The sequence below is a fragment of the Excalfactoria chinensis genome, chromosome Z (assembly GCF_039878825.1).
Source record: "Excalfactoria chinensis isolate bCotChi1 chromosome Z, bCotChi1.hap2, whole genome shotgun sequence".
NCBI lineage: Eukaryota > Metazoa > Chordata > Aves > Galliformes > Phasianidae > Excalfactoria > Excalfactoria chinensis.
The window spans coordinates 33,216,742-33,242,139 of NC_092857.1; the positions used below are offsets into that span (position 1 = coordinate 33,216,742).

The 25,398-nt window shown below is 40.0% G+C and overlaps 1 protein-coding gene across 4 annotated transcripts in view; it reads left to right on the plus strand.

The window, feature by feature from the left end:
* Positions 1–25,187, plus strand: part of PIP5K1B (phosphatidylinositol-4-phosphate 5-kinase type 1 beta) — a 95,349-nt gene extending 70,162 nt beyond the window's left edge. For 3 of the 4 annotated variants that reach the window (XM_072360273.1, XM_072360274.1, XM_072360275.1), the window contains 8 exons: positions 869–1,080; positions 2,381–2,464; positions 2,576–2,624; positions 3,134–3,218; positions 4,226–4,381; positions 5,062–5,206; positions 18,318–18,435; positions 24,271–25,187. In XM_072360273.1, the coding sequence (XP_072216374.1) occupies positions 869–1,080; positions 2,381–2,464; positions 2,576–2,624; positions 3,134–3,218; positions 4,226–4,381; positions 5,062–5,206; positions 18,318–18,435; positions 24,271–24,273 (852 nt within the window). In that variant the 3' untranslated portion in view covers positions 24,274–25,187. Of the gene's footprint in view, positions 1–868; positions 1,081–2,380; positions 2,465–2,575; positions 2,625–3,133; positions 3,219–4,225; positions 4,382–5,061; positions 5,207–5,610; positions 6,561–18,317; positions 18,436–24,270 lie in introns of those variants that run through there. The other variant, XM_072360276.1, reaches the window with a different exon arrangement.
* The last annotated feature ends 211 nt before the right edge of the window (positions 25,188–25,398 follow it).

The following is a 25,398-nucleotide window of genomic DNA, read 5'->3' on the forward strand; positions in this document are numbered from 1 at the left end:
TTTGTTCCCATTGAGGTAAAAAGATGCACTACTACCTCTTAATTCAGACAAAATTACACCACTACATTTGGGCTTTGTATGCTAAAACATACCATAAATCATTGCTGAGATGAATGAATGGAAGGAAAGTTAAATTGCACTGCAAATTTTCCCCTGTTGCTACTAATTTCTCTCCTTCCACATATCACTGTCATTACTGGTGGTACTAATCCAGCCTCTGGCTACTAACATTTTTGTTACATTGCTAGCTGTGATTACTGCTTGTTTTACTTCATATTTATGTGCTGACTTGAATCTATTGCCTTTTAGTGGAGGTATGACAGGTCTCATAATGATGTCACTAGAAATATACGGTACACATGCATTAGAGAAGCCTCTGAGAGGGCAGTAGCAAGTGGTTTTCCTGACACTGTGAAATGCTTCAGGAATACTTTTTGAGTTAAAACAGGAGATGGAGGAGAGAGTACTACTTTAGCAGAGGCAGAATTTCTCTGTAAAAAACTTGGAGCAGGCATTAGAGGTATGTGTAGTTCTTAAGTATATAGTGAAACTATTAATTCATTGTTTTCTATAAATAAAAAGGAGTGAATATATCTTTCTTGATTACAGAGCAACATTATGTCACGTTTGTTTTGAGTATTTCTTTTTTCAGGTGTTAAAGAAGCAAAGAGATAACAAGACAACTAGCATTTAACTTCTGTGGAGTAGTGAAAGATTATTTTCTAGGGCTCTTATTGCACATTTTCCCAATTAAGGAAAAGTGTGCTATGAAGGCTGATTTTACTGAGGTTCTCAATATGCTGCTGTGTAACACAATTGCATGTAGCCTTTTCTTGTTTCACTGCAGCCAGTTCTTCTTTGTTCATAGGTTCTAGAAAGTTTTAAGATCATGGATTACAGTCTGTTACTGGGAATACATATACTGAACAGTAATATGGGAGAAAAAGAGGGTGAGAGCTCCCAGAACGCGTCTGATGGGAAACGTCCTGGAGGGCAGAAAGTTCTCTATTCTACAGCCATGGAGTCTATACAGGGGCCTGGGAAGTCAGGGGATTCTGTTGTAACAGAGGCAACGAACACGTAAGTGCCATACCGTGTCCATAGTGTTGACATTAAAATTTCTTCAGTCAGTGTCACGTGATATTGATTGGCAAAGCATTCAAGACTCATTTGTATTTCAGGAATAGGAAGATTTTGCATTTTAACTTTTTCAAAGCTTCACCATCAAGACTTGCTGGAGACTGAGGAGCAGAAATGCTGAGTAGTTGGCTGATACCTTTAAATAGCTGATTGCAAATTTTGTTAGTTTCGTTTTTGAAAGAAATGTTATAAGACAACCATTATAAGAGTCCCAGGTATGAACTAGTCTCAGCTAGAAACAGCCTGATGAGCCATAAGTAGAAACTATTATTGAAATGACTGTTTCTATAGTGTTTACTTTTGGTACTAAAGTAGTGTACTCAGTACATAGAATTGTATAATCACTGCTGAAGTGCAGTCATATTCATGTACGCTATTTCCAGAAGTTAAGAATGGCTGCTTTTCTCTTGTACTTCTATATAGCAAAAACTGCAGTAGCAATGTATTTATACATTGTTTTATATAATTCTTTTGTTTACTTTGAAACACGTCAATTATCAGTGAGGGTATTATGATCACCATTCTTATTCTGTGTAGTCAGTTCTTGAGTATAATGAGGGTTTAATTGCGTATTAGAAGGATTTACTTTTCTCACAGGAGCTGTCTGTAAATACAGTTAACAGTATGAAAGTGTGTGTAAACCTGCAGCAGACAAATAGGAAAACTGTGGTACTTTGCATTTATAGAGTATCCAGATGTTCTGAGGTCTAGAATATAAATTGGACAAAGAGCTGAATTTCGTTGAGTTTTTACAGTGTAACTTTTACAAAGGGCATGATGAATGCTCTTGTATGACAGAAATGTTGTACCAGCCCTTTTGGCAGGGGGTGTCGGTTGGTTTTTAGTTCTGGTTTGTGTTTTTTTTAGTAAAAGATACAGCTGATTACGTAGGTCATCCAAGAAAGCTCCTATTATGTATGGAAGACGAGGCATCATATAGCGGTGAAGATGTTGGGTGCTACTCAGATAATGAGAACTGCAGTGTTGCTGCTGAAAGCCCAATGCAATCCTATCAAAAAATCTCCCCCAAATATACTTAATTTATGATAAGTATTTACCAGTCAATCTAAAGTACCTTAAGCTTACCATTTAAAATCAGGTCTGCGCTGAGTTACATCTGAATTTGCATTGTGGCATCTAGCTTTAAAATTGTCTTATTTCTTTGGATTTGTAGGTAGGTACAGTTCACCTAAGAACCAATAGTCAGAGATTCTAACTACGTTTTTATTGTTTCTGTCAGAATGGGAGGTATTCCAGCTAAAAGCCATAAAGGGGAAAAGCTGCTTCTATTTATGGGGATAATTGATATTCTGCAGTCTTACAGGTGAGTGGCAATTGAATTTCATAATTTTACTGAATGAACTATTCTATCCACACTATACAAGGATGGATACTTTATAGAGCAGTTCTCACTCTTTTATATGTCTTTGCTTAGGTTAATGAAGAGGCTGGAACATTCATGGAAAGCTCTTGTTTACGATGGGGTAAATGTTTTTGGTTTTGTTTTTTTAATTGCTGGTATTTTAAGTAAGGGAACTTTGTTTTCTGTGGTGTTTTTCTCTGGTGTATTTGTAGTCCATCACCACAGCATCTAAACTGTTTCTGAAGTCTTATAGGTTGATCTCTTAATACGTGCTTTGATTTTATTTGTTGACCTTTCAATAAGCAGGTAAACTGATCTTGCCTTTATGACTTACACAGGACAGTGGCCGGTTAGCAAGACAGTAAAAAAAAAAACCTCATGTATTCTGAAAAATACCATTTTCAAATTCCGCAAAGAATTTGCAGAACATAGCTATTACAATTTGGACTCATAATTTCATAAATGTAATGCTTTTACCTAGAGCTACCTTTTCTTACAGGAAAGAATTGCTGGGGGCTTTGTTGCTTTGCAGAGACCAGAAACCTGATGTGTTGAACTTTTAACTTGACAATATAATTTTGATTTTTTTTTCTACAGAAAATGTGACTAAGACCTTTTTCATTCTTGCAGGATACAATTTCAGTTCATAGACCAAGTTTTTATGCAGATAGATTTTTAAAATTTATGAATACAAGAGTTTTCAAGAAAGTTCAAGGTAAGAAAATAGTTGATTTTGCACTGCCGGGTATTTTCATAATGATTATTTTGTAACGCTTCTGTCCTGGTAATACAAGAATCCTTTCTTCAAGATCATGTAGAACTTATATGAGCAGAACTAATTAAATTAATTAAATTAGTCAGAGGTTAGCACAGCAGCAATTTTGTTATAAATATATATATATATATATATGTATTTTTAGCATTAGAGCTGTGCTTCTGATTCCATTCTTCTAAGCGTGTCAATCCATAGCAAAGTGGCTTTGATGCCTTTAACTTGAATTTTGTAATAGAGTATACTATAAATTATTCCAGTGTATCTGACATAACCTTTCTGCTTATGCATGAGGGTCAGCAGCTGGCAATTTAAAAGCACTAACTGAACTAACTGGCCTTATTCTGAAGAAGAAAAACAAACAGAGGTCATGATTCAATTGTAGTAACAATGGTGAGATTCGGTGTTTCACTCAAAGTGCTGTTCTAAGTGAGAAAACCCTACCAGAAGTCATAACAGGCATTTTCTGAGTATACAAGCCATCAACATTTTGGAAGTGTTTATTTTACCCAAAAAAGTTTAGGTTTCACACATGCCACTGAAGAAATTCTGTAATAGCACATTCATCATTATGTAGGAATGATTCACAGCTTGAGGAAGTGGTCATAACTTCTCAAGATACCAAACTTTTCAGTTTTCCTATGTTGGAAAAAAAAGCTTGGTTGACTGACCTGTCTTTTTGTACTGTGATCAGTAGGAAACTCCAGAAAGCAAATAAACAAAAGTACTTTGCTCATAGACGAGTAACTAACCAGCGCCTGTGGGTTTAGTAATGTGCTATGTGATAATTGATTTTTCTATCTGGATGTATGCAGCCTATATACAGTCTACAGTCTGATCTGTACCCAGAAACCCTAGCTTTATAGGTGACTTACCTTTCTATATGCTGTTAAAGATGTACAGGATACTAAAGTGACTAATTCAATACCTGTGTTCATTTGGTAACACAGCTTTAAGGTCTTCACCTTCCAAGAAACGGTGCAATTCCATCACAGTCCTAAAGGCAGTATCACAAGAAATAGTGTCTGCTGTCAGCCAGGAGTGGAAGGAAGAAAAGCATGGCATTATTACCGAAGGGCAAAGCTGCTCCAGCCTTGATGAGGAAGGTAATACCTTGCTCTGAACCATATTTTTAAAAGAATTTTGTATAAGCCTGAGCTAGAAAGTCTGGCTAGACTTCAGAACTTGAGGTTTAGTTATTCTTGGATACTGCAAGGAAAAAGTGGTTTATATATCAAGGTTATAATATGATCTTAGTTTTCTGCTTCTTTGCAGGAGATCCTAAAACAATTTGTCCAGTTAGCAGATTAAGGCCAGAGCTAGTGCTATTCTTTTCTCTGATTTCTAAATGAATATGTTGTATTGGGTGTTTTCAAGCTCAATTTATTTGCCCCAGAATATTTTTAAAGAGACAGAATCTGCTCTTTTCAGAGATCGTTTCCAGTGTGATGCAGAGAACTGACCACCTAATCCTGTCTGAAAAGAAGGCTCACAAAGTGAGAGAGTGGTCCTAGCTCCTAGAAGAATTCATCGTATATTCATACTGCTGTTTAATATTTGTCCATCAGGTTGCTTTGTGTTCTGCTAAATGTACTAACTAGCAGTTGAAATTTGCCTTGTGAAGAGTGTAGGTATGGGCAGATCACAATATCATCTATTCAAACATGTTTAGAAGCTTCAAGAACCAAGTGAGAGTACCTGGTAACCCCATGTACTTGCATAAAGACTTCTGGATCCAATCTGTAATGGAAGTTGTTAATGTTGTTCTTTATTTTTGTATATTCAGTACTAGGTTCACACCACCGGCCAGATTTAGTGCCAAGCAATCCATCTCTGTTTGAAGCAGCTTCTCTGGCAACCACAATCTCTTCTTCTTCCTTGAATGTAGATGAACGCTGTCAACCTGATCAGCCTTTGTTCTATTCTAGCAGGTAAATTTGTTCTAGCAGGTATATTTAGAAGAGGATTCCCCACCATTCTGGTAAAAGTCTGGCAACATGTTCAAAGGGTGCAGGCTCTGCAAAATTGAAATCAGAATGAGAGATTTTCTTTATAGACCAGTATTGACCATTTCCACTGAAGGAGAACAGCTGGAATCCTATTGGATTTGTCATGTATTTTGCAATGGGGTCACAGAGTAAAAACCATAAACTCAGAGTAAAAGCTACCATACACTTTGTATTTTTTTTTAAAAACATTTTCCAAAACTAAACTAGGCGTTAGAGACTTACTTAGGCCTTAGTCTGTTCCACAAGCCAAACTATACACAGGTATACAAGATTGGGAATATTTGTAATTTGGCTGAAAATATATATATATATATATTTATTTTTAGAAAAAGGAAACGGCCTTGAAGATGATCTTTATTCTGGATGCTCAGTGCTGGATGGTCTGCTTTAAGTTCCTTAGAAGTGACCATTTGCTGAAGTGAATTTCCTTGAACCTTCGCTGGGGTGTGTGGCAGGAGCCTATCCAGTTTTAATCCAGGACAGATAAAAAATGGGAATGTTTTGATGAAACTTGTGAGCTAGCTTGGATACTTTTTAGCGATGTCAGCCCAATACCATTGCTATGCCAGTAAGGCTTGATGGGAAGCTGTGTGTACCTAAACTCTACCAAAAGTTGCCATAAGAAAAGTGTTACGTTGTACTGTCTTACCTGCTTGTAGATCTTATTGCCATATGTGATGTCACAGACTAGCAATTTTTTAATGTGTTTTTGTCAGTATGGGTAACTTTTGTGAAAACAAGCATCTTGAATTTCTCTGTACTGATTTGAAATCCTGCATCGTACCATGTTTATGTAAATTTAGTAAGATAATTCATGTACTGTGATATAGTTCTTTACTTTGTATGTTGTCCAAAACAATCAAGGTGTTTTACAAGTAGTTTTGAGGCAGTAGAAATTTACTTCCTTGTTAAAATTTCATCAGTTGCCTTCATATAAAAGGTAAAATGACTTGCAGAGTCCCTTGCTCAAAGTGCTACTTAAGGTTTCGTTTTCATTAAATTGAAGGGAAGCTCACTGATCTGTTTTGGAAAAAAAAAAAAAAAATCTGAATTAGGTATGGTTTTGTGATGGGTTTTTAGTTACAGAACTATGACAAGTTGTCATACATGTGTCAGGTAACATTACTGATGAATACGTGTTAGCAGAAATGGAGCTCCTTCAATTTAACTTCTGTAAGTTGTGTCCAATTTATGACAGCTGTGTGACTTGAAAATTCCATTGTCTTGAAAAAAATTTTAGCTTTGCTAAAAATAAAGTTGAGTATTTAGTTTTTCTAATTTTCTTGCAATAGATGCAAAGAGTACAATAACACCATTTGATAAAGCAAATTCTCAGCTACAAAATGCTGTTTTTAAGCACAGCCACCACCATTAACTTTGCATTTTTACCAGTGATGAACAAGAGCCTACATGCTGCCCTCATAACAGTCTGCATAGCTGACCAGAACATGGCTCATCTTCCACATTTCTGTTGCCACTGCTGAAATACACCACCCACCACTTCATTGTGCTCACATCCCCTTGATCTCTGTAAATGTTCAGCAAGTGTTGGTGAGTGTCAGTGGGTGCCACTTTTTCCCCATAGAGGAATTTGGTGCCGTGCCTTTGCTTCATCTGCAGTTCCATGTCAGATGCCACTGTGTCAGAGTGCCCCTCTGCTGCCATCTGTCACACAGCAGCAACACGTAGTAGAATATTGGTAGAAAGGTTCAGCCTCTACTGCCATGCCACCAACTCTGACATTGTAAGCTAACATAGTAAAATGGAAGCATTACTTTCAGAGCAGCTCTTGTCTATGCTGCTGAAACTTATGTTTCTATGGCACATTGGAGACATTTCTGTGCTACCATGAGAAAAGCTCGTAGGGAAATAAAAACACCAAAGAAACATGCCATAATGATGTATTGAGGCTTAGATGCCTTAAATTTTTCTCACTGGAGTTCTGCTTCTGAATAACTCAGCACTTTGCCAATTGTCTCTGATAACATAAGCCCAAGGCAGTCTTGTATACAAATCATTCTTTTAGGCTTTGTTTCAAAACATGAGCCTGCTTTCAGTTTTTAAATGTGTAATTGACTATGAAATTCTACTCTAAATTATTTAGTAGGAAAAAAAAATGGGCATTTTTTTAAGCTGTTTTCCTTTCCTTCCCCTTTCAGAGTGTCCTAGCACAAAGTAGAGAGTACAAGAATTTCCTCTTAGCCACTCAGAACTTTCTGTTTTTGATATTGAAGGGAAATAATCCAGTAGTACCATGCACAGTATATGCATAGGTCCATAATTCCCAGTAGTGCTAGTGAGCAGCATGTGCAAGCACAGTAAGAAGACAAGTGCAGTTGTTTCTCTCACTAAAAAAGAGAGTACCTTGAATACCTTGAGGCACACATCAGATTTTTAAGCTTTTTTGTGGAATTACCCTGCTTGTATCAACCCCATGAATGTCATCATTTTCTAAGGAGAGGGAATTTTATCTGAGAAGAGAGCTCAATACATTCCATTCTTGGAGTTGCTGAGCAACTGTGATGTAAGGAATTGCTGCCAGTGTGGCTAACCAGAGCTGATTTGCTGAGCTGGAGCTGACTTATGAGACTTTATCATCTGAGGAGAGTCTATCTAATCCTGACTTGGCACAGATTAGAACTAGCATAATTGGTAGATAATACAGAGCAGTGTTTGGGGACTAGTTATAATGGAAAAAGGGGAACTGAGCAGCAGTCATAGACATATTGCTTATTCTGAGTGTTTGTCTAGACTGCTTACTGCTTATTTTTCACCAGTTTTTGGTCCTTGAAGAGCTAGGGAAACTTTAAGTGTTACCCTGGTGGTGTGAAGGAGTGGTACAGGATAAGTATGGAGGGGAAGCTGTCTGGTTTTTGTTTTTTCAGAATAGAAGGAGCTTCATCTACAAATGGGAAGTAAAAAGGAGAAAATGGACAATCGTGATATGGTACTCAGCAAGTGGTTTCTTGGTTGGCTTTCTTGGTTGTTGTCATGGGTTACCCTAAAATCTACCTGCACCCGTGACAAGGGGGCAGTCGGCCCACAGGCCGCTGGCCCAGAAGGAAAAGAAAACAGGGAAAAAGAAATAAATACAGCGGCAATGATCGAAGGAGGCACACTTATTTACTAAATACTATATCGGAATACAGAATAACACAATATAATACAATATAATTGGAATTAAGGCTAATGAATCAAGTAAAATAAGAGAGAGTGAGTCCCGAAACCGAGAGGCCTACTGTAACTCTAGGTGAAACAGCTGGAACGCTCCCACACGGCTCCCCCCTGGCTGGCAGGATCCAAGAGAGCGAGTCCAGCACTGAAGTGAGATTATATAGTCCTGGTCATATGACTGACCGTGGTGTTCCCTGGGACATTCAGTCTTCTTTTGTGAGCAGCAGATTCGTCAAAATTATCTGTGCTTAACATGATGTTATGATGTGGAATACTGATAGCAAAATTACAAAATTGCAAAACCATGACATTCCACCCCTTATTCTACATCATTACATTATGCTTATCACACACACACATATATATATATAGTTGTGAACAATCAGCAAACTTATTGCCTTAACAATTTATATCTATTTTCATGCAAATCCTTAGGCTGAAAATAAAACTTCATAACTTAACACACTATTATTTACTAAGTCAAGGAAATGGCACAACTGCTGGAAAAAGGAACATGACGGCAGTGGAGGGGAAAAAAGGGAAAAGGCAGCACTAGCGGGGCATCCCCCACATCAAGGTGCACTCATCCTTTCCCTAAGCTACAGGGCCGCTGCACGGAGGACTTCTTGGGACTGTCCTCTGTCTCCATCAATCTGAATGTCAGGCAGGAGCCCAGAGCATAAGCAGAGGGGAGAAGCAGACCAGCATCACTGCTGGTGGAATCGCCATCCTCCAAGTCATCTGTTCCCTCCAGTGGAACAGAAACATCAAGTAGAGGCTCATCAAGAAAGTCCCCAGCAGGTGATGGTGCCAGCAGCTTCACATCCTGGCCTGGAGAGTCCAGCTCCAACCCTCATAGGGGAACAGCGAACCCAGGCCTTGTGGCTGCAGGATGACCCCCCTCACTGCGGGGTGGCTCACTTGGCACATCCACACCATCCTCACCATGAGCTCCTGCTTGCCCAGGTGACAGGGATAGGAGTGGAACTGCTGGGGCAGTGTCTGGAGTGCCATGCCTCCAAAGGACCTGCTTTCTCCAGCCCTAATAATGTGTTTTGGGTGGTAGCATGGGGTACTGCGTATGTTTCAAGCCACCCAGTGGTTGCCTCCACTGTGGTGAGCACATAACGCTTACCATTTCGGGATCATGGCAAGGTGATATAATCAACCTACCATGCCTCCCCATATTTATATTTTTGCCATCGCCCTTCCCCCCAAAAAGGTTTCCTCCTCTTGGCTTGTTTAATTATGGCGCATGTTTCACAATCATGAATGACCTGAGAAATAGCATGCATAATTAAGTCCACCCCTCGGTCTCTGGCCCACTTATATGTTGCACCTCTTCCTTGATGACCCGAAGTCTCATGGGCCCACCAAGCTGGGAATAATTCACCCCTGTTCTGCCAGTCCAAGTCTATTTGAGCCACCTCAATTCTGGCAGCTTGATCGACCTGATGGTTATTTTAATGTTCTTGAGTAGCCTTACTCTTAGGCACGTGAGCATCTACATGGCGCACCTTTACAACAATGTTTCTTATTCGGGCAGCGATGTCTTTCCACAGCTCAGCAGCCCAAATAGGTTTACCTCTTCATCATTGCCAGTTGTTTTGTTACCACTGCGGCAACCACCCCCATAAGGTATTTGCCACCATCCATGAGTCAGTATAAAGATGAAGCATTGGCCACCTCTCCCATTCAGCCACATCTAAGGCCAGCCCCTCTTGCTGGATGGCCAGGCCTCCAGCGGGCTGGACCAGGGGCAGCGTGGCCTCCTGCCATAGCGGCGGGCGCCTGCTCAGCCCAGAAGCGCACCAACCCCTTCCAGATACGGAACAGACACACTAGGAGAGCCGAGACCGATGTCATCTGCTTGGGGTTGCACTGCTCTGCTACCAGCTGCCTTGGTTGGGCTCGGGGAGGAGCCTTTCTCTGACCGGAGGTTGTTGCACTCGGACTGGAGGGCATTGTGCTCAGACCGGAGAGTGTTGTGCTTGGACTGGAGAGTGTCGTGTCCAGACTGGGGGGTGTCACGCTCGGACTGGAGAGTGTTACGCTCAGACCGAAGGGCATCTCTCTCAGACTGCAGTGCGTCTTGCGCGTCTTGCCTGGACCAGAAAGCATCAAGTTCGGACCGGAGGGTGTCACGCTGATACAGGAGGTCATTTCTCTCAGCTCTGAGACTCTCCATCTCAGCTCTGAGACTCTCTCAGCTTCAAAAACTTTTTCCCTCTCTGCCTTTTCAGCTCTGAGACTCTCTCTCTCAGCTTCAAAAACTTTTTCCATCTCTGGAATGTTATTGAATAAGGCCCGATAAGCATTAGCCAGGCCCCAAATCATTTGTGCCTCCTGAGATCTGCCCGTGCTGCAACAGTCTTGCCTCAAATATGTGATCAAACTCTCGCGATTCTTCAAGTGCTCAGGAGTAAAGCTCCATGACACTGAAGATGTCTGCTTTTTTAAAGTCTCCTCAAAGCCTCTCCACACTCCCTGCCACTCAGTATTCTCTGGTTCTGGGGAAGACTTCCTCAGAATGTTATAAATCCAGATACTGAGTGAGATTAATAAAATAACCAACAGTATGTTCAGGGAAATTAACAGTGTGGTCAAATGGGCATTCAAAAACTGCATAATGCATTCAGGGAAGGGACAAGGAGCATGCAGTCCCCTGAAAAGCAGTTTTACAAGCAGTTTTAACAGAGCACACATTTTTTTTTCCTCTCTTCAATAGCGAGATAGCAGAGCTAAAAGTTTACAAAATATTCTGGGGTACTGGCAGTCCGCCCGGACTTTCAAGGTCAAGCTCCCAGGTGCAGAAACGTAAACTTTAGATAGCTCCTTAACGAAAAAAAAACTCGTAGCTCTGTAAAAGCTAAAGGAACAACAGACAAAAAAACAGAAAAACGGCAACTTTTGCAGTTTTTGCCCACTTTTGCCCAAATTTGTTGGCAGTCTGCCTGCATTCTCCACCAAGAATATTAAGGGTTACCCTAAAATCTACCGGCACCCATGACAAGGGGGCAGTCGGCCCACAGGCCGCTGGCCCAGAAGGAAAAGAAAACAGGGAAAAAGGAAATAAATACAGCGGCAACGATCGAAGGAGGCACACTTATTTACTAAATACTATATCGGAATACAGAATAACACAATATAATGCAATATAATTGGAATTAAGGCTAATGAATCAAGTAAAATAAGAGAGAGTGAGTCCCGAAACCGAGAGGCCTACTGTAACTCTAGGTGAAACGGCTGGAACGCTCCCACACGGCTCCCCCATGGCTGGCAGGATCCAAGAGAGCGAGTCCAGCACTGAAGTGAGATTATATAGTCCTGGTCATATGACTGACCGTGGTGCTCCCTGGGACATTCAGTCTTCTTTTGTGAGCAGCAGATTCGTCAAAATTATCTGTGCTTAACATGATGTTATGATGTGGAATACTGATAGCAAAATTACAACATTGCAAAACCATGACAGAGGGAGACCACACAGCATGTGTAGGGCATCCAGGGGATCTGGCCCAACTGGCGTGGGTTCATGAGAGGCATGTCCTGGTTGATCTAGTTACCTGCCTGGTGAATGAGGGAAAGGCAGTTGACATAGTCTACCTAGACTTCAGCAAAGCCTTTGACTGTTGTTTCCCAAAGTATTCTCCCAGAGAAGCTTGCAGCCTATGGCTTGGACATGTGTAGCCTTTGCTGGGTAAAGAACTATCTGGATGGCTGGGCCCAAAGTGGTGTAAGTAAGTGGTGGTAAAGGGAGTGAGTGGTGGTAAAGGGAGTTAAATCCAGCTAGAGACTGGTCATGAGTGGTGTTCCCCAGCAGTTACTAGTGGGGGCTGTCCTGTTTATTATCCTTATTGGTGGCCTGTATGAGGGCACTAAGTGCACCTTTATTAAGTTTGTAGGGGACCTTGTCACACTGTACAAGTCCCTGGAAGGAGGCTGAGGTGAGGTGGGGGGTGGCCTCTTCTTCCATGTAATGATAGGACTGGAGGGAATGGCCTCAAGTTGTGCCAGGGGAGATTCAGGTTGAGCATTAGGGAAAACTGACTATCTGAAATAGTGGCCTGATGCTGGAATGTGCTGCCCGAGGAGGTGGTGGAGTCACTGTCCCTGGCGGTGTTCAGTAAGCGTTTAGATGTTGTCCTGAGGGACATGGTTCAGTGGGAAATACTGGTGAAAGGTGGGTGGTTGGACTGGATGATCTTGGAGGTCTTTTCCAACCTTGGTGATTCTGTGATTCTTAGCTGTATTTAAATTTTAGTGAACAATTTTTCATATTTTTTTGCATTTCTATTTTTCTGTTGCAGACCACTTGAAATTTTGGAAGTTTTCAAGGGATTGTTTTCTCTTACACAATTAAAACTTCCTGATACTTCCCAGCTTCAACTGAAATGTCCATGACATTTTTTATCAAATAACTTTTTTAAAGACAGCTTGGGAAATAAAAGTAGCCTTCTTCTATTTTTTCAATTGAAGGAATTTGTAGATATTAATTTTCCTAAAAAAAAAATAAAATAAAAAATTAAAAAAAATATATATATATATACTCTATGCAAGTCTGGTTTTCTGTATGGGAAAACTCTTGTATGTTATATTTAAATGTTCTGTCTGTGCACTTAGACAAATTTGCCTAAATTTGATTAAAAGAGGTGCATACTGTGCATACTAAGTGAATGTAAATCAGCCACTAAGTGGAGGAAGAAGACTTCAGTGCTTCAATGCTAGAAGATGCACTGAAACAGTGGGGAAATCCCCATGGAAAAGAAAGAAAATTTGACTGCGATTGAAGCAACATGTAATATAAGGTTTAAAGAAAATAGGGCTTTCCTCATTCTTCTTTGGTGGAATTACTTCTGCTTTTTGTGTGCTTTTGGTTTTGTTTTGTTTTTGATTTGGGAACAAAGATATAAAGTAGACTGCTTTAGGAAGATGAGAGCAACAGCTCAGTTGAGCTCAGTCATGGGTGATCACCACTGAGTGCGAGGAAAAAACTGTAAAAATAAGTTTTTGCTTGGCTTTTCTTTTCCCTTTCAGTCTACAAATTAACAGTGGGAATTCTGTGCATCATTGAAATCATTCAAAAACTCTGTTCCACTCTAATGTATTCTTTTTAACTAATTGTGTGCATAGGGTCTTATTCTCTTCTGATGCTGTCTCACCTCCAATTTCTCTTTGAATGCTATGCTGGAATTCTGCATTCAAACTGAATGATCATCAGTGATGCTGCGATGATGCTGTTGCAGAAAATTGAACTTAAAGGACTGCTTATAGCAAATATGTTGCATTAAAAGATTATGTACTGAGATACATATTTTACATGCATACCTACTTCCGTACGTACATTCTTACATATGGATTTTTTTGTCCCTATGTGAAAGTTTTGGGTGCATATCAGATTCAGCTCAGTTATTTAATTTGAGAAAAGATTAGTTTGGAAATCTCATTAATGTGCTGGTAAAAGCTATATTTTGTAATACATGCGGAGCTTTTCATCAGTTTTGTTTTTTTCTCCCCTCTGGTATAGGATTGCTACTATAGTAGTCAGTAACGTAGATAAAAAGGCATAATGTATAGAAATATTCTGGGATACTTCGTGGAGTTTAAAAAGTTTCCTGCTTATTCATTACATTCTGCTGGAACAGCAATTCTTTGACAAGTTTAAGAAGAAACATAGCAGAAAAGCAAATTGAAGTACGCCAGTTTAAAGGGCAGAACCCTGATACCTGCAGTCCTGGAGGTATAACAAAAAACACTGTTAGAGAAAAGATTAAAATGTATTTAATCTTACAGTCTGATACTTCTTCCCTTGTTCTTCCAGTGCCAGCACACATAGTACTGTCGTCTAAGCACACAGAATTCTCCCCCTCTCCAGTGGTGTCAAAAGTCAATATTTGGATTTATTGGAGATGTTTTATGAAGTGTTTGTGGAAATAGAAGAGAGAATCTATCTTGAGCAGTAAATTCTTGCTCTGGACATGTAACAAAATTTAAAAAAAAAAAAAAAAAGTAGTTTCTCGCTTGAAATGCAAAGTGGGAGGTAAATCTGGATGATGCTCAAGTTTCACTAATTATGCCTTTACTAAGGCATGTCTAAATTTTAATGACGTTCGCATCATATTATACCTAGTACAATGATTATATTATACCTAGTATGATGATCTCTGTATTGTGGTCTTTATAGTCTTGAGAAAAATTAAACTGAAGTTAGATTTTTCTGGCAACTAGCAGGAATATTTCCTTAATGAAAGTTTGTAAGACAGTCTTTTGTAAGGTTAGTCTTTTGTAAAGCATCTTTCCCTAGAGGGGGATCAGCGCTGACTTGAAAAGCAAAAGTCAGTTTGTGTTACAGTGGAACTAGAATCAAAGAGAGAAGAACTGACCTTGTGAATGCAAGTTCCTCTGTCCATCTTGAGCAAGTGATACATTATGGTGCCTTGTAATTGCCTTGAGTAACCCTTCAGTTTCATCTGTTCCTACTCCAACCTTATGTGTGTATACATGCAGAAGGGGACACACTACCACATAGTAAGTCAGTATGTAACAGTACTATAGAATTCATCAGCATCACTTTAAATGGTGAATTCTCACATCTGTGTTTCCTTATTCAGTGAGTCACCTTGTCCCTTAGGACTTAGTGACTTCATTTGACATTGCAATTAAAAAACAGGGAGTTTTGTTGTGTGTTCCTGTTGTTGTTTTTAGTACCTGTTAAAAGAAGTCTTTTACGTTGCTTTGAGTTTTCGTAGGAAGATCTCTGCATATGTAATAATGTAGGCATGCTTCCATCTGCTCTTACTGAATTAATTGGGTCTGATCCCACTCAGCTGTTGATACCCCATGCTTAATGGAGACCTAAGAGCATGAGTGCTTTCCTTCATAGAAAAAAAGAGTGTTTCCTTGTGTGAATTTGTCCCTGTAGATCCTGCCTTCCATAGTCCATACTCATCCTTGCAGTTCTCATTTCACAACTAATTATTTCCAGAAGGAAGATTCTGAGGACCTTCTTTGAGCAGATGTCATGTGTAAATCCCTCCCCCAGGCTGCCATTCCTCAAGACTGCACAATCTAGACAATCTGAATGCTTATTGCTTATATGCATGGTCTCTTCAACCACATATATGTGTCATCTGTAAAAATAACAAGCCTTATGACTTTAGTTGGCAGTTGCAGCAGAGTATGCATTTGTTCACCTTCATATAGTTATAGAGTCATAGGATGACTTTTATGTCTCTCTTCACACCTCATGGTTTGCCACTACTGTCAGACTCCATCACTCGGAAGACAAAAGCAGCATTTAGATGTATATGTTCTTTTAAACACAAAACTTAAGTTTCATTAGAGAATTTTTGTAGTCTGCCCTGTCTCCAGTTATTGAACTTAGGATATGTGAAAGAAAGCTTTGTTATTCAGCAGTTCTTCCATACTTCTTTTAGAAAACAGTTCTTCATACAGGAGTATTAGTGTTCATCTCTGACTGTTCAGTGTGAAAGCACCAGTAGCAAGAAGATTGTTAGCTGCAGATAAGTTATGGGGATTTGATTGTAATTAAACTATGGAGCAGCACCTCTGTATTGTAGGTCTGTTCTTTCGTGCCTGTTTTTGTGCAAGGATCTTTATTCCCTGCTGGTTTTCTGTGTAAGTTTACTCTGTACTTCCTCCTACCCCTTTATTTCTGTATGGTATTATATATTATCTGTTTCTGTATGTTCTCTATTTTTTAGGAAGTTCACTAATGAATAACCAGGCTGCAGCATTAATGGGAGCTGCACTTTGACTTCTCTTTCCATGTTGTTTTTGTGTCAACCTTCACTTGCTTCCTGTCTGTATAGTGGATTCCTGCAGCAGGCAGACCTGCATGTCTCCTTGCATACCATAAGAAGAGTCACACTCTGGGGGGGCAGATGGCACAGTCTTTGTTATGTGCCATAGAGCAGTAGTTTCACAATCCCACCACTGAGCACTGAACTCATTTTGCTGTTGTTGTGAAGCAAAGTAGATGATAACAACAAACTAGCAACAACAAAAAAAAAACCCACAACGAACTATGTAGTGCATTCTAATGGAGAAGTGGGAAAGGGAGAAAGGAAATATGTATAAGAATAAGCTGGTGAATTAACCAGAAAAGAACAGGCGGACTAGGTCTTGGCCTTCTGATACAGGAAGGCTATAAAATAAAACACACTGGTGTGAATTGTGGAAAATCACACATCGTCTGAATGCAGGTGCCAGAAGTTTTGTGAGAGAAGTTAAGTAGAACAGCAGTGCTGTGGCTTAGTACATAGCAAATAACTGTGTCAAGGTTCTTTTTCTTTTATACTTAACATAGTACGCATATAAAAGCCAAGTATATGCTGCAGGCTGCCTAAGCTGCTCTTAGTAATGCAGAGCAGTGTTTTCCAGAAAGGCTGACCACTGACTTTGCACATTTTGATCAGTGTAGTAGCTGCTCACTTCATATTCATCTTGCATCACATGATTTTCTTATATGGGCCTTTGCACATTTTGAGGCCTGAACTGAGCATCACCATTGGTCAAAATTACTCAAGCAAACAAAGGTGACCTCTTTTTTTTTCCCCTCATTTACAAAAAATAGTGCCTTTAATGCCAGAGCTGGTTCTGTGGGAGATGATAAAAACAGTCACCGTTTGGCAACAACCCCTTTCTTTCCTTCCTGTCCTTCCCTTTCCCTTTAGTAAAACGAAGTGTTGGCAGAAAACTGCTGTGACTGAGATGTTCCATAATAGAATACAAATAAAGGGTGTTAGAAAACTGCTGCTTAGCCAGTGGGGGCTGTGTCACTGTTGGGCCAAATGAGTTAGTCTTACAATTGAAGAGATGCCTAATACACTGCATGTAGTAAAAGGAGCAGTGTGATTTGGTGAATGTAGTCTGTGCACTTTATAGTAATATGACATGAGGATGACCGATGACTCATTACTTTGTTGAGTATTTTCATTTGCTTTCTGACTTGATGCCTGATTTGAAACATACCTAAACCGTGAAGTACTGCAAAGTGAGGGGAAAATTAATCCTCCTTTCCTCATTTACAGACATGGCTGTGGCCTTGTCTTAAGAGCCAGTTATAATGCAGAATTGTTAGCTTTTCTCTTCATGTGTACATAGGTAAGAACATTTGAAATATGGCTGTACAGAATGAAGCCCCTTCATTTCTGGCAGCTAGTGAGGATGAGTGATTAAAGTGCTTAAATCCATTAAAGCACCATGGACAGTTTTCAGCTCTGATTCCAAGTATTTACACAACAAGGTTCTTGTGTGGTTTTATTCGTAGTTTCACATCCTTTCTCCATAGCAGCAAACATAAATCATAACCGTGACTAAAATAATGTAGCATATCTGTTCTGCCAACATTTCTTGCTTGTAGAGCTGTACCAATTACATTACGCTCTTTTTCTTCTCTCACATTCCCATCTGAACTCTTGGCTGCAAGTGATGTCTTATCTACATGAGAAAGTCCAATTCTACTGTGCTTTTACCAAGTCACTTTTTTCTTCCATTTTAAATCAAAAAACGTTCCTAGGATTTATACCATTGTGATGTAGAAATTAATGACATTACCCCACATATACTGGGACGCAGATTCATTGTTCCAGCAGAGTTCAAGAACAGTATTACTTCTTGGTAACATTCTAATTGCAACAAAAGTAGAAATAATGTGGTTTGCATATATTAGTCAAATATGAGCCCCCAGCTAACTTCCTATACGCTTACTTATATTTATTTTCCTTCTTTTCAAGTATTTGAAGCTTATATGTTAGAGAGAAATGTAAGATTTCAGCTGTGACTGAGCTCTCTGCAACCTATATTTTTTTGTTGACTGTAGTCTCCCTTCTCTTTCCAGCAAAGAATTGCCTTCAAGTTCAACATTCACTTTAGAAGATAGTGCCATCTATTTGACATCAGAACAGAGCACACTGGAAACAGAAAATGATAATGCTTCGGTTTTGGACGTCTATTTGGTAAGTTGCCAGTCTGCTTCTGGTTGGCATTTTTTTCCCGTAATTCCTCTGATTGATGCTCAGCGGGGGAACTTGAATAAATACTGAACTTAAAGAACCACATGTTCTTGGAGGTATTTCTAAGTTAGATGTGTGCTTAAGTACCTTTGCAAAACAAATTCTTCAATAACTTTTGTATCTATTAGCTATTGCGTTAATAACAAATTATACTAAAATTTCTTTCAGGTTTCTGTAATGGTAGGGGGAATGGGGTGGTTTATTATGTTTTCCATGCTTATAGGAGGAAACAAAACATCTTTTGTCTTCATACTGAATATTCCACAATTGAGAAAGTAAATTTTTCCGAAGAGACAGGCTTTGTATTTACATCAGTGATTCAGAAGAAAAGCAGAGCACAATATAAAGTATATTAATAGCTTCCTTTTCTGCTATGAAGGGTTCTTCAGTTGTGGTGGCTGGAATGTATCTTAAAAGTTATCCTTTCCTTGCTGATTTGGTTCATAGTGAATAGTTTATTTGATCAAAAGATAAGCACTAAGCTCAGTTCTTTATCTTTGTCTGTCTTCATGTCATCTATACTAGCGTTTAAATTTTTTTCTTGCTATCTACAGCTTTTGTTGTTTAACCCTGATGGGCAGCTGAGCCTCACAGAGCTGCACACTTCCCTCAGTAGGGTGGGGAAGAGAATCTGAAGAGTATGACAACTCATGGACTGAGATACAGATAGTTAAATCTGTCAATCAAAAGCAGCATGTGAAATCAAAGCAAATTAAGGAATTCATGCACTACTTCCATCAGCGGTCAAATGTTTGATCACTTCCAGGAAGGCCAGGCTCATCACATGTAACAGTTTACTAGGGAATCAAACAGCATTAATCCAAACATCTCCTTTCTTTCTCCACTCGCCAGCTTTTGTAGCTGAGCATGACACCATGTGGTAGAAGTTATCCCTTTGGTTGCTTTGGGGCAGCAGTCCTGTCTGTGTCCCCTTACAGTTCCTGGTGCACCCCCAGCCCATTACTGTCAGGAGAGAGTGAGCAGCTGAACATCCGTGGCTCTGTGTAAGCACTGCTTTGCAGCAAGTAAACCATCCATGCATCAGCACTGCACCAGTTCCTATAAGGAAATTTTACAGAAAAAGCTAAGGTGAATATATACGTTACATTCCACAGATGTAAAGGTGCTGGACACCCAGCGCTAATTGCATTTGGGTGAGGTTTTGTGCATTTACAAGTCCGTTCCAAAAACTCAGTATGAATACAGGAGGGAGGTATGCTGCTTTCTTCTTTTTTCCTGAAGGTTCACTTTCCTCAAACATAAATTAAGCAATTCTGACATTATCCTACAAATCTTTCAACTAATAGAGAAATGACATTTGTGGCAAGAATTATCTACAGAGGAAGTGAAAAAAGTGATCATTAATTAGATTACAAACAAGCATTTCACTCAAGCATAGCTATTTTCCTTTAAGTAGAGGTTCCCTGAATTCTTTAGTGTCCTGTCTTAAGTGTTCCCTGTTTTGTTTTTTTCCCTTTAGAAATACAGAATCTACTGTATGTTGTGTCTGATTGCTGTGCTGTTCTCTGTAGGCTGTGCCACTGATGTTTTTCTGTTGTTTTTTCCCCAAGCCAGCAATAGTTAGGTATGTACGGTACCCACTGCTTAGGGTAGTTTTTGTCTGTCCTGCCTCCACTGAATCAGAATAGCAAGTACAAGCAGCCGGTTGGAAACAGAATTGACTTAGTTAACTGTGGCTTCATGTAGCCCATTAAATCAACTTATTTCTGTAGGACTTGTGTAAGAGAGTAGTAGAGAATGGTTGTGTGGAAATGTAATATTGCTAGCTGCTAAGTCACTATAGCAGTGACTTCTAAGTCACTGCTGCTGAAAAGAGAGCTGCAAATGATTGAAAATGATTTCAAATGGGGGGGGGGGGGAAGACAAGAGTAACTGTAGTGATGAGCAAGCTCAGCATGTTTGAAGTCCAGTTAGTGTGGCGATGATTTGTCAGATGAATTGCGTAGATAATAATATTGAGAATTAGCCATACTGTGGCGTATGACCAAATGCCAGTTTTATTATAGGATTCTGAAGTTGTAACACCTAGCTGGAGATCTCTTCTTTGTGTATTGTGGCTGTAGATGCATAGCTAAATAGACTGAGTGCTTGTCTGTGCCTATTTGGAAACACAGCGAAACTCTCCCTCTTCTTGCTCTTCACTGTGCTTCTTTTCTTCTGTTCTCACTCCTACAGGTATATATTGTGCCTGCTTCTTCTTTTGAACACTTCCTAGTTTGTATTCAGCCCCTTCCAACTGCTTACTGTCTAATCCCTCATCTTCCAATTACTTTCTCCTGGAAATATTTTCACTCCTTCAGCTATTTTTGAACCAGCAGTCTTTGCTCTCTCCTAGCATGAACTCTCCTCGCATTAAAAATAGAATTCTCACCTGGCTCTGATCAAATGAATACCTGCAATGCTGTGTTCAGCGCTGGGGTTCCCAGCATAACTACGACTTGGAGCTGTTGCAGTGGGTCCAGAGGATGGCCACAAGAATGATCAGAGGGCAGAAACACCTCCCCTGTAACGAAAGGCTGAGGGACTTGGGCACGGTTTAGCTCAAAGAGGAAAAGGTTTGGGGAGACCTCACTTTGGCCTTCCAGTACTTAGAGGAAAAATGGGGAGAGGCTTTTTTTCAGGGAGTGTAGTGGTCAAGAAGTAATGACTGTAGATGGAAAGAGAGTGGCTTTAGATTAAACACTAGGAAGAAATTCTTTACACAGAGGATGGTGGGGCAATAGCACAGGCTGCCCAGAGAGGCTCTGGATGCCCTATCTCTGGAGGTGTTCAAGGCCAGGAAGGTGACCCTGCCCAGGGCAGGGGGTTGGAACAAGATGATGTTTAAGGTCCCTTCAAACCCAGTGATTTCTGTGATTCTTATTTCTTTGGCTATGTGGTGTGTAGCAGTCAGAAAGATCAGTGTGGTGGAATGGTTACAGGAGGTGTAATGACAAAGGGATTAGTGCAATGGAAAGGTGTTACAAAGAAAAAGGACAAGTGCTCACCTATCTCCAGAGACCTAGGCTTACAGAGGAAAACTCCACAAAGGAGGGATCTCCAACCAGAGATCCTTTCACACTGACAGTCAGCCCTTAAATGGCGTCTAGGAGAGGTGCAGCCAGGCTGCAGCCCTTCTGGTCACACAGCTGAATTACCCTCACCTGTGCTCCCAAGGCTGACCTAGTCCTTTCCCCGGGTGCTCAATCAGTGGTTCAGGCTGTGACTCAGCAGTTACCATACAGGGTTGTACGTGCTACCATAACTCCTTGACAAGTGTTTGTTTTTCATTCAGGAACTTCTTGCTTCTCCATCTTCTACAGCATTTGATTCAGTTCTAATCATGTTGTAATTTTCTTCAGAGTGCTTTTGTGAAGCAGTAACAGCCGGGACTGAAGTTAAAGCATTTCCCAGGCAGGATACGTGTAAGAACAAGCAATCAAATGTGCAGTCACACTGCGATGTATACCTCATATTTTGATGCATTGTTCTCTTTCTGGAGCTGTGCCATTTTCACTGAAGAAATTGGTTAAAAAACATGGCAGATCGAACATTAACTTCGGGACTGTGAACAAAGAATTTAGGCCTCCTTATTTACAGACAGGTTGAGTGAGTTTCCCCTGAGAGCAGAAGAATCCTAATGCGTTCTGCGCACATATTGGAACCAGTAAAGCACTCTGTCCTGAAAGCAGGGTTTACATAAGGCTGAAAGAGGGAAGATGTGGCTGTTCCACACAGTGAGGAACAGCTCATTCCTCCTCTCCTCTCTTGTCTATTTTATGTCTGTATTCAACTATCCGTTATCTTCTCTGTCAGGGGAAAAATAAGCCTATGTGTCTCCTAAAACTGGTGAAACAAAAGGTGAAACAAAAAATGAGGTCTTGAATATCATTTGGTAGAAGAGATTTTGCAGAAGCAGCAGCAGCACTTGCATGAAAATCAGGTACTGGAATGAAGTTAGATTAGATTAAAAGCATTTCTGATTACAATTAGTACATTACCTGAGTAAGTCAGGTGCTAAAATGACTGCTTCTGTTGTTGCTAAGCTGCAGTTTCTCATGCCCTAAGGATTTTAATGCAGTGTGTGGGGAAATAATCAAAATCAAATCCACGGAAAGAGAATTGAAGCACAAAAAGATTCTCAATATTGTAAGTACATTATAGAACCAGCATGAGACATTTCAGATAGCAATTGCAGGAAGGCATCCAATAGGGTCATTTGCCCCAAATGATCACTTCAGACCCAGTTGCTATGGTCAAATGCAGTCTTCATCAGAAAATACTGTTTTTTTACAAGAGAGTAATGCCATACATTGTGCAGCGGTGACAGAGTTGCTCATCTCACACGCATTTCATTGTAGAATGCATTCCATTTCCCACAGTAACGCAGACAGAAGTGGATTGCACCCGACACTGAGAAGGATGTTTAAATCCTGCTGCATGCACAGCATTTCTGTGACTCATTCAGGCAGTTGCTTTGTGTTTCTATCAGGGCAGTCTTCTCCAATTCCATAATGCAAATTTTGCAGGTATTTTTTTCAATCCTTGATTCCTCTGGAATGCTTTAGAAGGAGAAGAGTTAAAGGAATAAAAATGCACAAGTCAAAATTGCGTACTACTGGAACAGCGAAAAGTGAGCATTGGCGGTAGTGCTGAGAGAGTGAAGTGATGAGGGCAGAGGGTCTCAGATTGTGTTGAATTACCCTTATGGCTGTCAAAATGGACTTGCAGTCATTCAGAGATGAGCTTTCAGCCACAAACTGGATGCTGCAAGAGAACATTTTAACACACTGATGCTGGCTTCATAAGCATTATGTTGCTTATCTGTACTGTTAACTGTTCAACCTTTTTTTGCCAAACTGATACTTGCTTTAATATATATATATATATTTAAAATATATATATATTGTTATTCTCATGCCATCCTTTTCTTAAAGTATTACTTAATTTTACTCACTTGTCCAGCAGTTTTCCTTCACACATTAATTTGTTCTGCATCCCATAAGTACATTCTGCCTGACAGGTTTTCGGCCTTGAGGCAGCCAGGTGATAATGCAGCACCAGTCATTCATTGCCAGACCACAGCTGTCCAAACTGGGAATAGTCCCTGAGAAGTTACTGCTTTGTTAGCCAGCAGTGACTGTGAGTGCCCTGTCTGTAACAGTACAGTTTGGAAGGGACTTTAAACATCTGGTTAATAAATGCAGACCTGCATCTCCTTCATGCTTTCTTGAAGTTCTGGGGTGGGGTCAGCCCAGCTGTCTTTGGTTTGCTTTTGTGTCCTCTTCCACATTTGATACGTTAGCTGAGATAGGTTTGATTTGCTGCGAGATATTGTTCAGCAAAGTACACCTAATCCTCAGGGTAAATACTAGTAATGAGTTGCTCAGCGGAGAACAGTTTCTCTTCACCTGTGATTCAATAGAGATACTAAGGAGTGATCAGCCGTTTGTATTATTTAACAGCTGCTTCTGTGGAAGGTATTGTAGAAAATGAGCGCGCTAATCTTGTCATGTTTCTTGTGAAAAATAATGATAGAGAACATCAGTCGTGCCTGAAGGGTTTTGGATAGCCATGATTTTCAGCTGAGATGCAAAAACTGCACTTCCCCCGCCCCAGCACCTGGTGTTTCTGACTGGAGGATCACTCTTGAACTGTGCTTCAGCTTCTTCGGGGAATAAATATGTTACCAATGAGTAATTCTGTACCAAAACAAATAAACGCAACTTCTAACTTTGCTTCTTTTGTTTTGTTTTGTTTTTTTTCCTGTTTTTGCAGTAACAAAAATAAAAAAACACGAGAAGAATGAAGAGTGAGACAGAGAAGTGACTGTGGTTAACCAGGAGCACTTCCTGCAGGGGATATTTGCTGAGCCTTGTAGACAGAGAGTAACAATCAGCTGACTTTATTCTAAGAATTGCCAGGATCTTCGACCTATAGAAAGGATGGATGGGCTGGGAAAAAGCGACGTGAAACATTCCACACTCTGCTGTCATCTGCTCTCGCTTGCTGAACTGTGAAGACCCGTGTTTGAGCTGCTTTCCACTATATTGCCAATCACCCTTTTTTGGACTCCAAAGTAATATTTTCTTACTGGCTCCCCGGTGATTTCATTTGCATGCATCTCGTAATGACGCAAACAAGATATATTATCTGCTTTGCCTATTTAAAGATAAGCACAGTGGCGAATAAAGTTAATTTTTCTGCATATTTCTACCCTTCAGCTCTAATCGCTTAGATCCACAGAAGTGGAAATGGGAATTGATAGGAGGGTGAGGGTAAGCCCTCTGCACATGAGATATGGAAACGAGCCTTTAAAGACATTTTCACTGTCGGTGAAAAGAGAAATACGTTATTTATAACAAGGCCTTATGTTGTGTATATATATATATTGTCTTTGAGATATTTTTGATTTTAGTTTATTCCTTGTAAAAGAGAAATTATATAATTTATTTAGTAAATACTACTGTAAACTATAGTTTTATCGACGAATAAAGTATTTTGTTCTCAAGACTATCATGGCTGTCAGTGTGAACCTGCTGGACAGCCAACCCGGAATTGGCACTTTAATTCCTAAAGTTCCGCTTTGTACCCCACATTGGTGTGTTTTATACTGATCTAATCCTGTAACGTCAACAAGGAGGAGGTTATTCCTCCTCTGGTGCACAGAATAATGAAATCTAACCGCGGACTGATTTTCTTCTCTTTGAATCTTTATTAACATGGAGCCTGTGTGCCACGATTACCCCTTTTCCGTGCTTTGAAATTGGATTGCTCAGTCTCAGCAAGGTGATGATCTTGCCTCACAGAAAAGCAAGAGGCAAATCTGCATGACCCAAGGGCAAAAAATGCTGTAGATGAGAACTGTCTGCTCCATCATGCAGAGTGTGTACCATATTTAAAGTG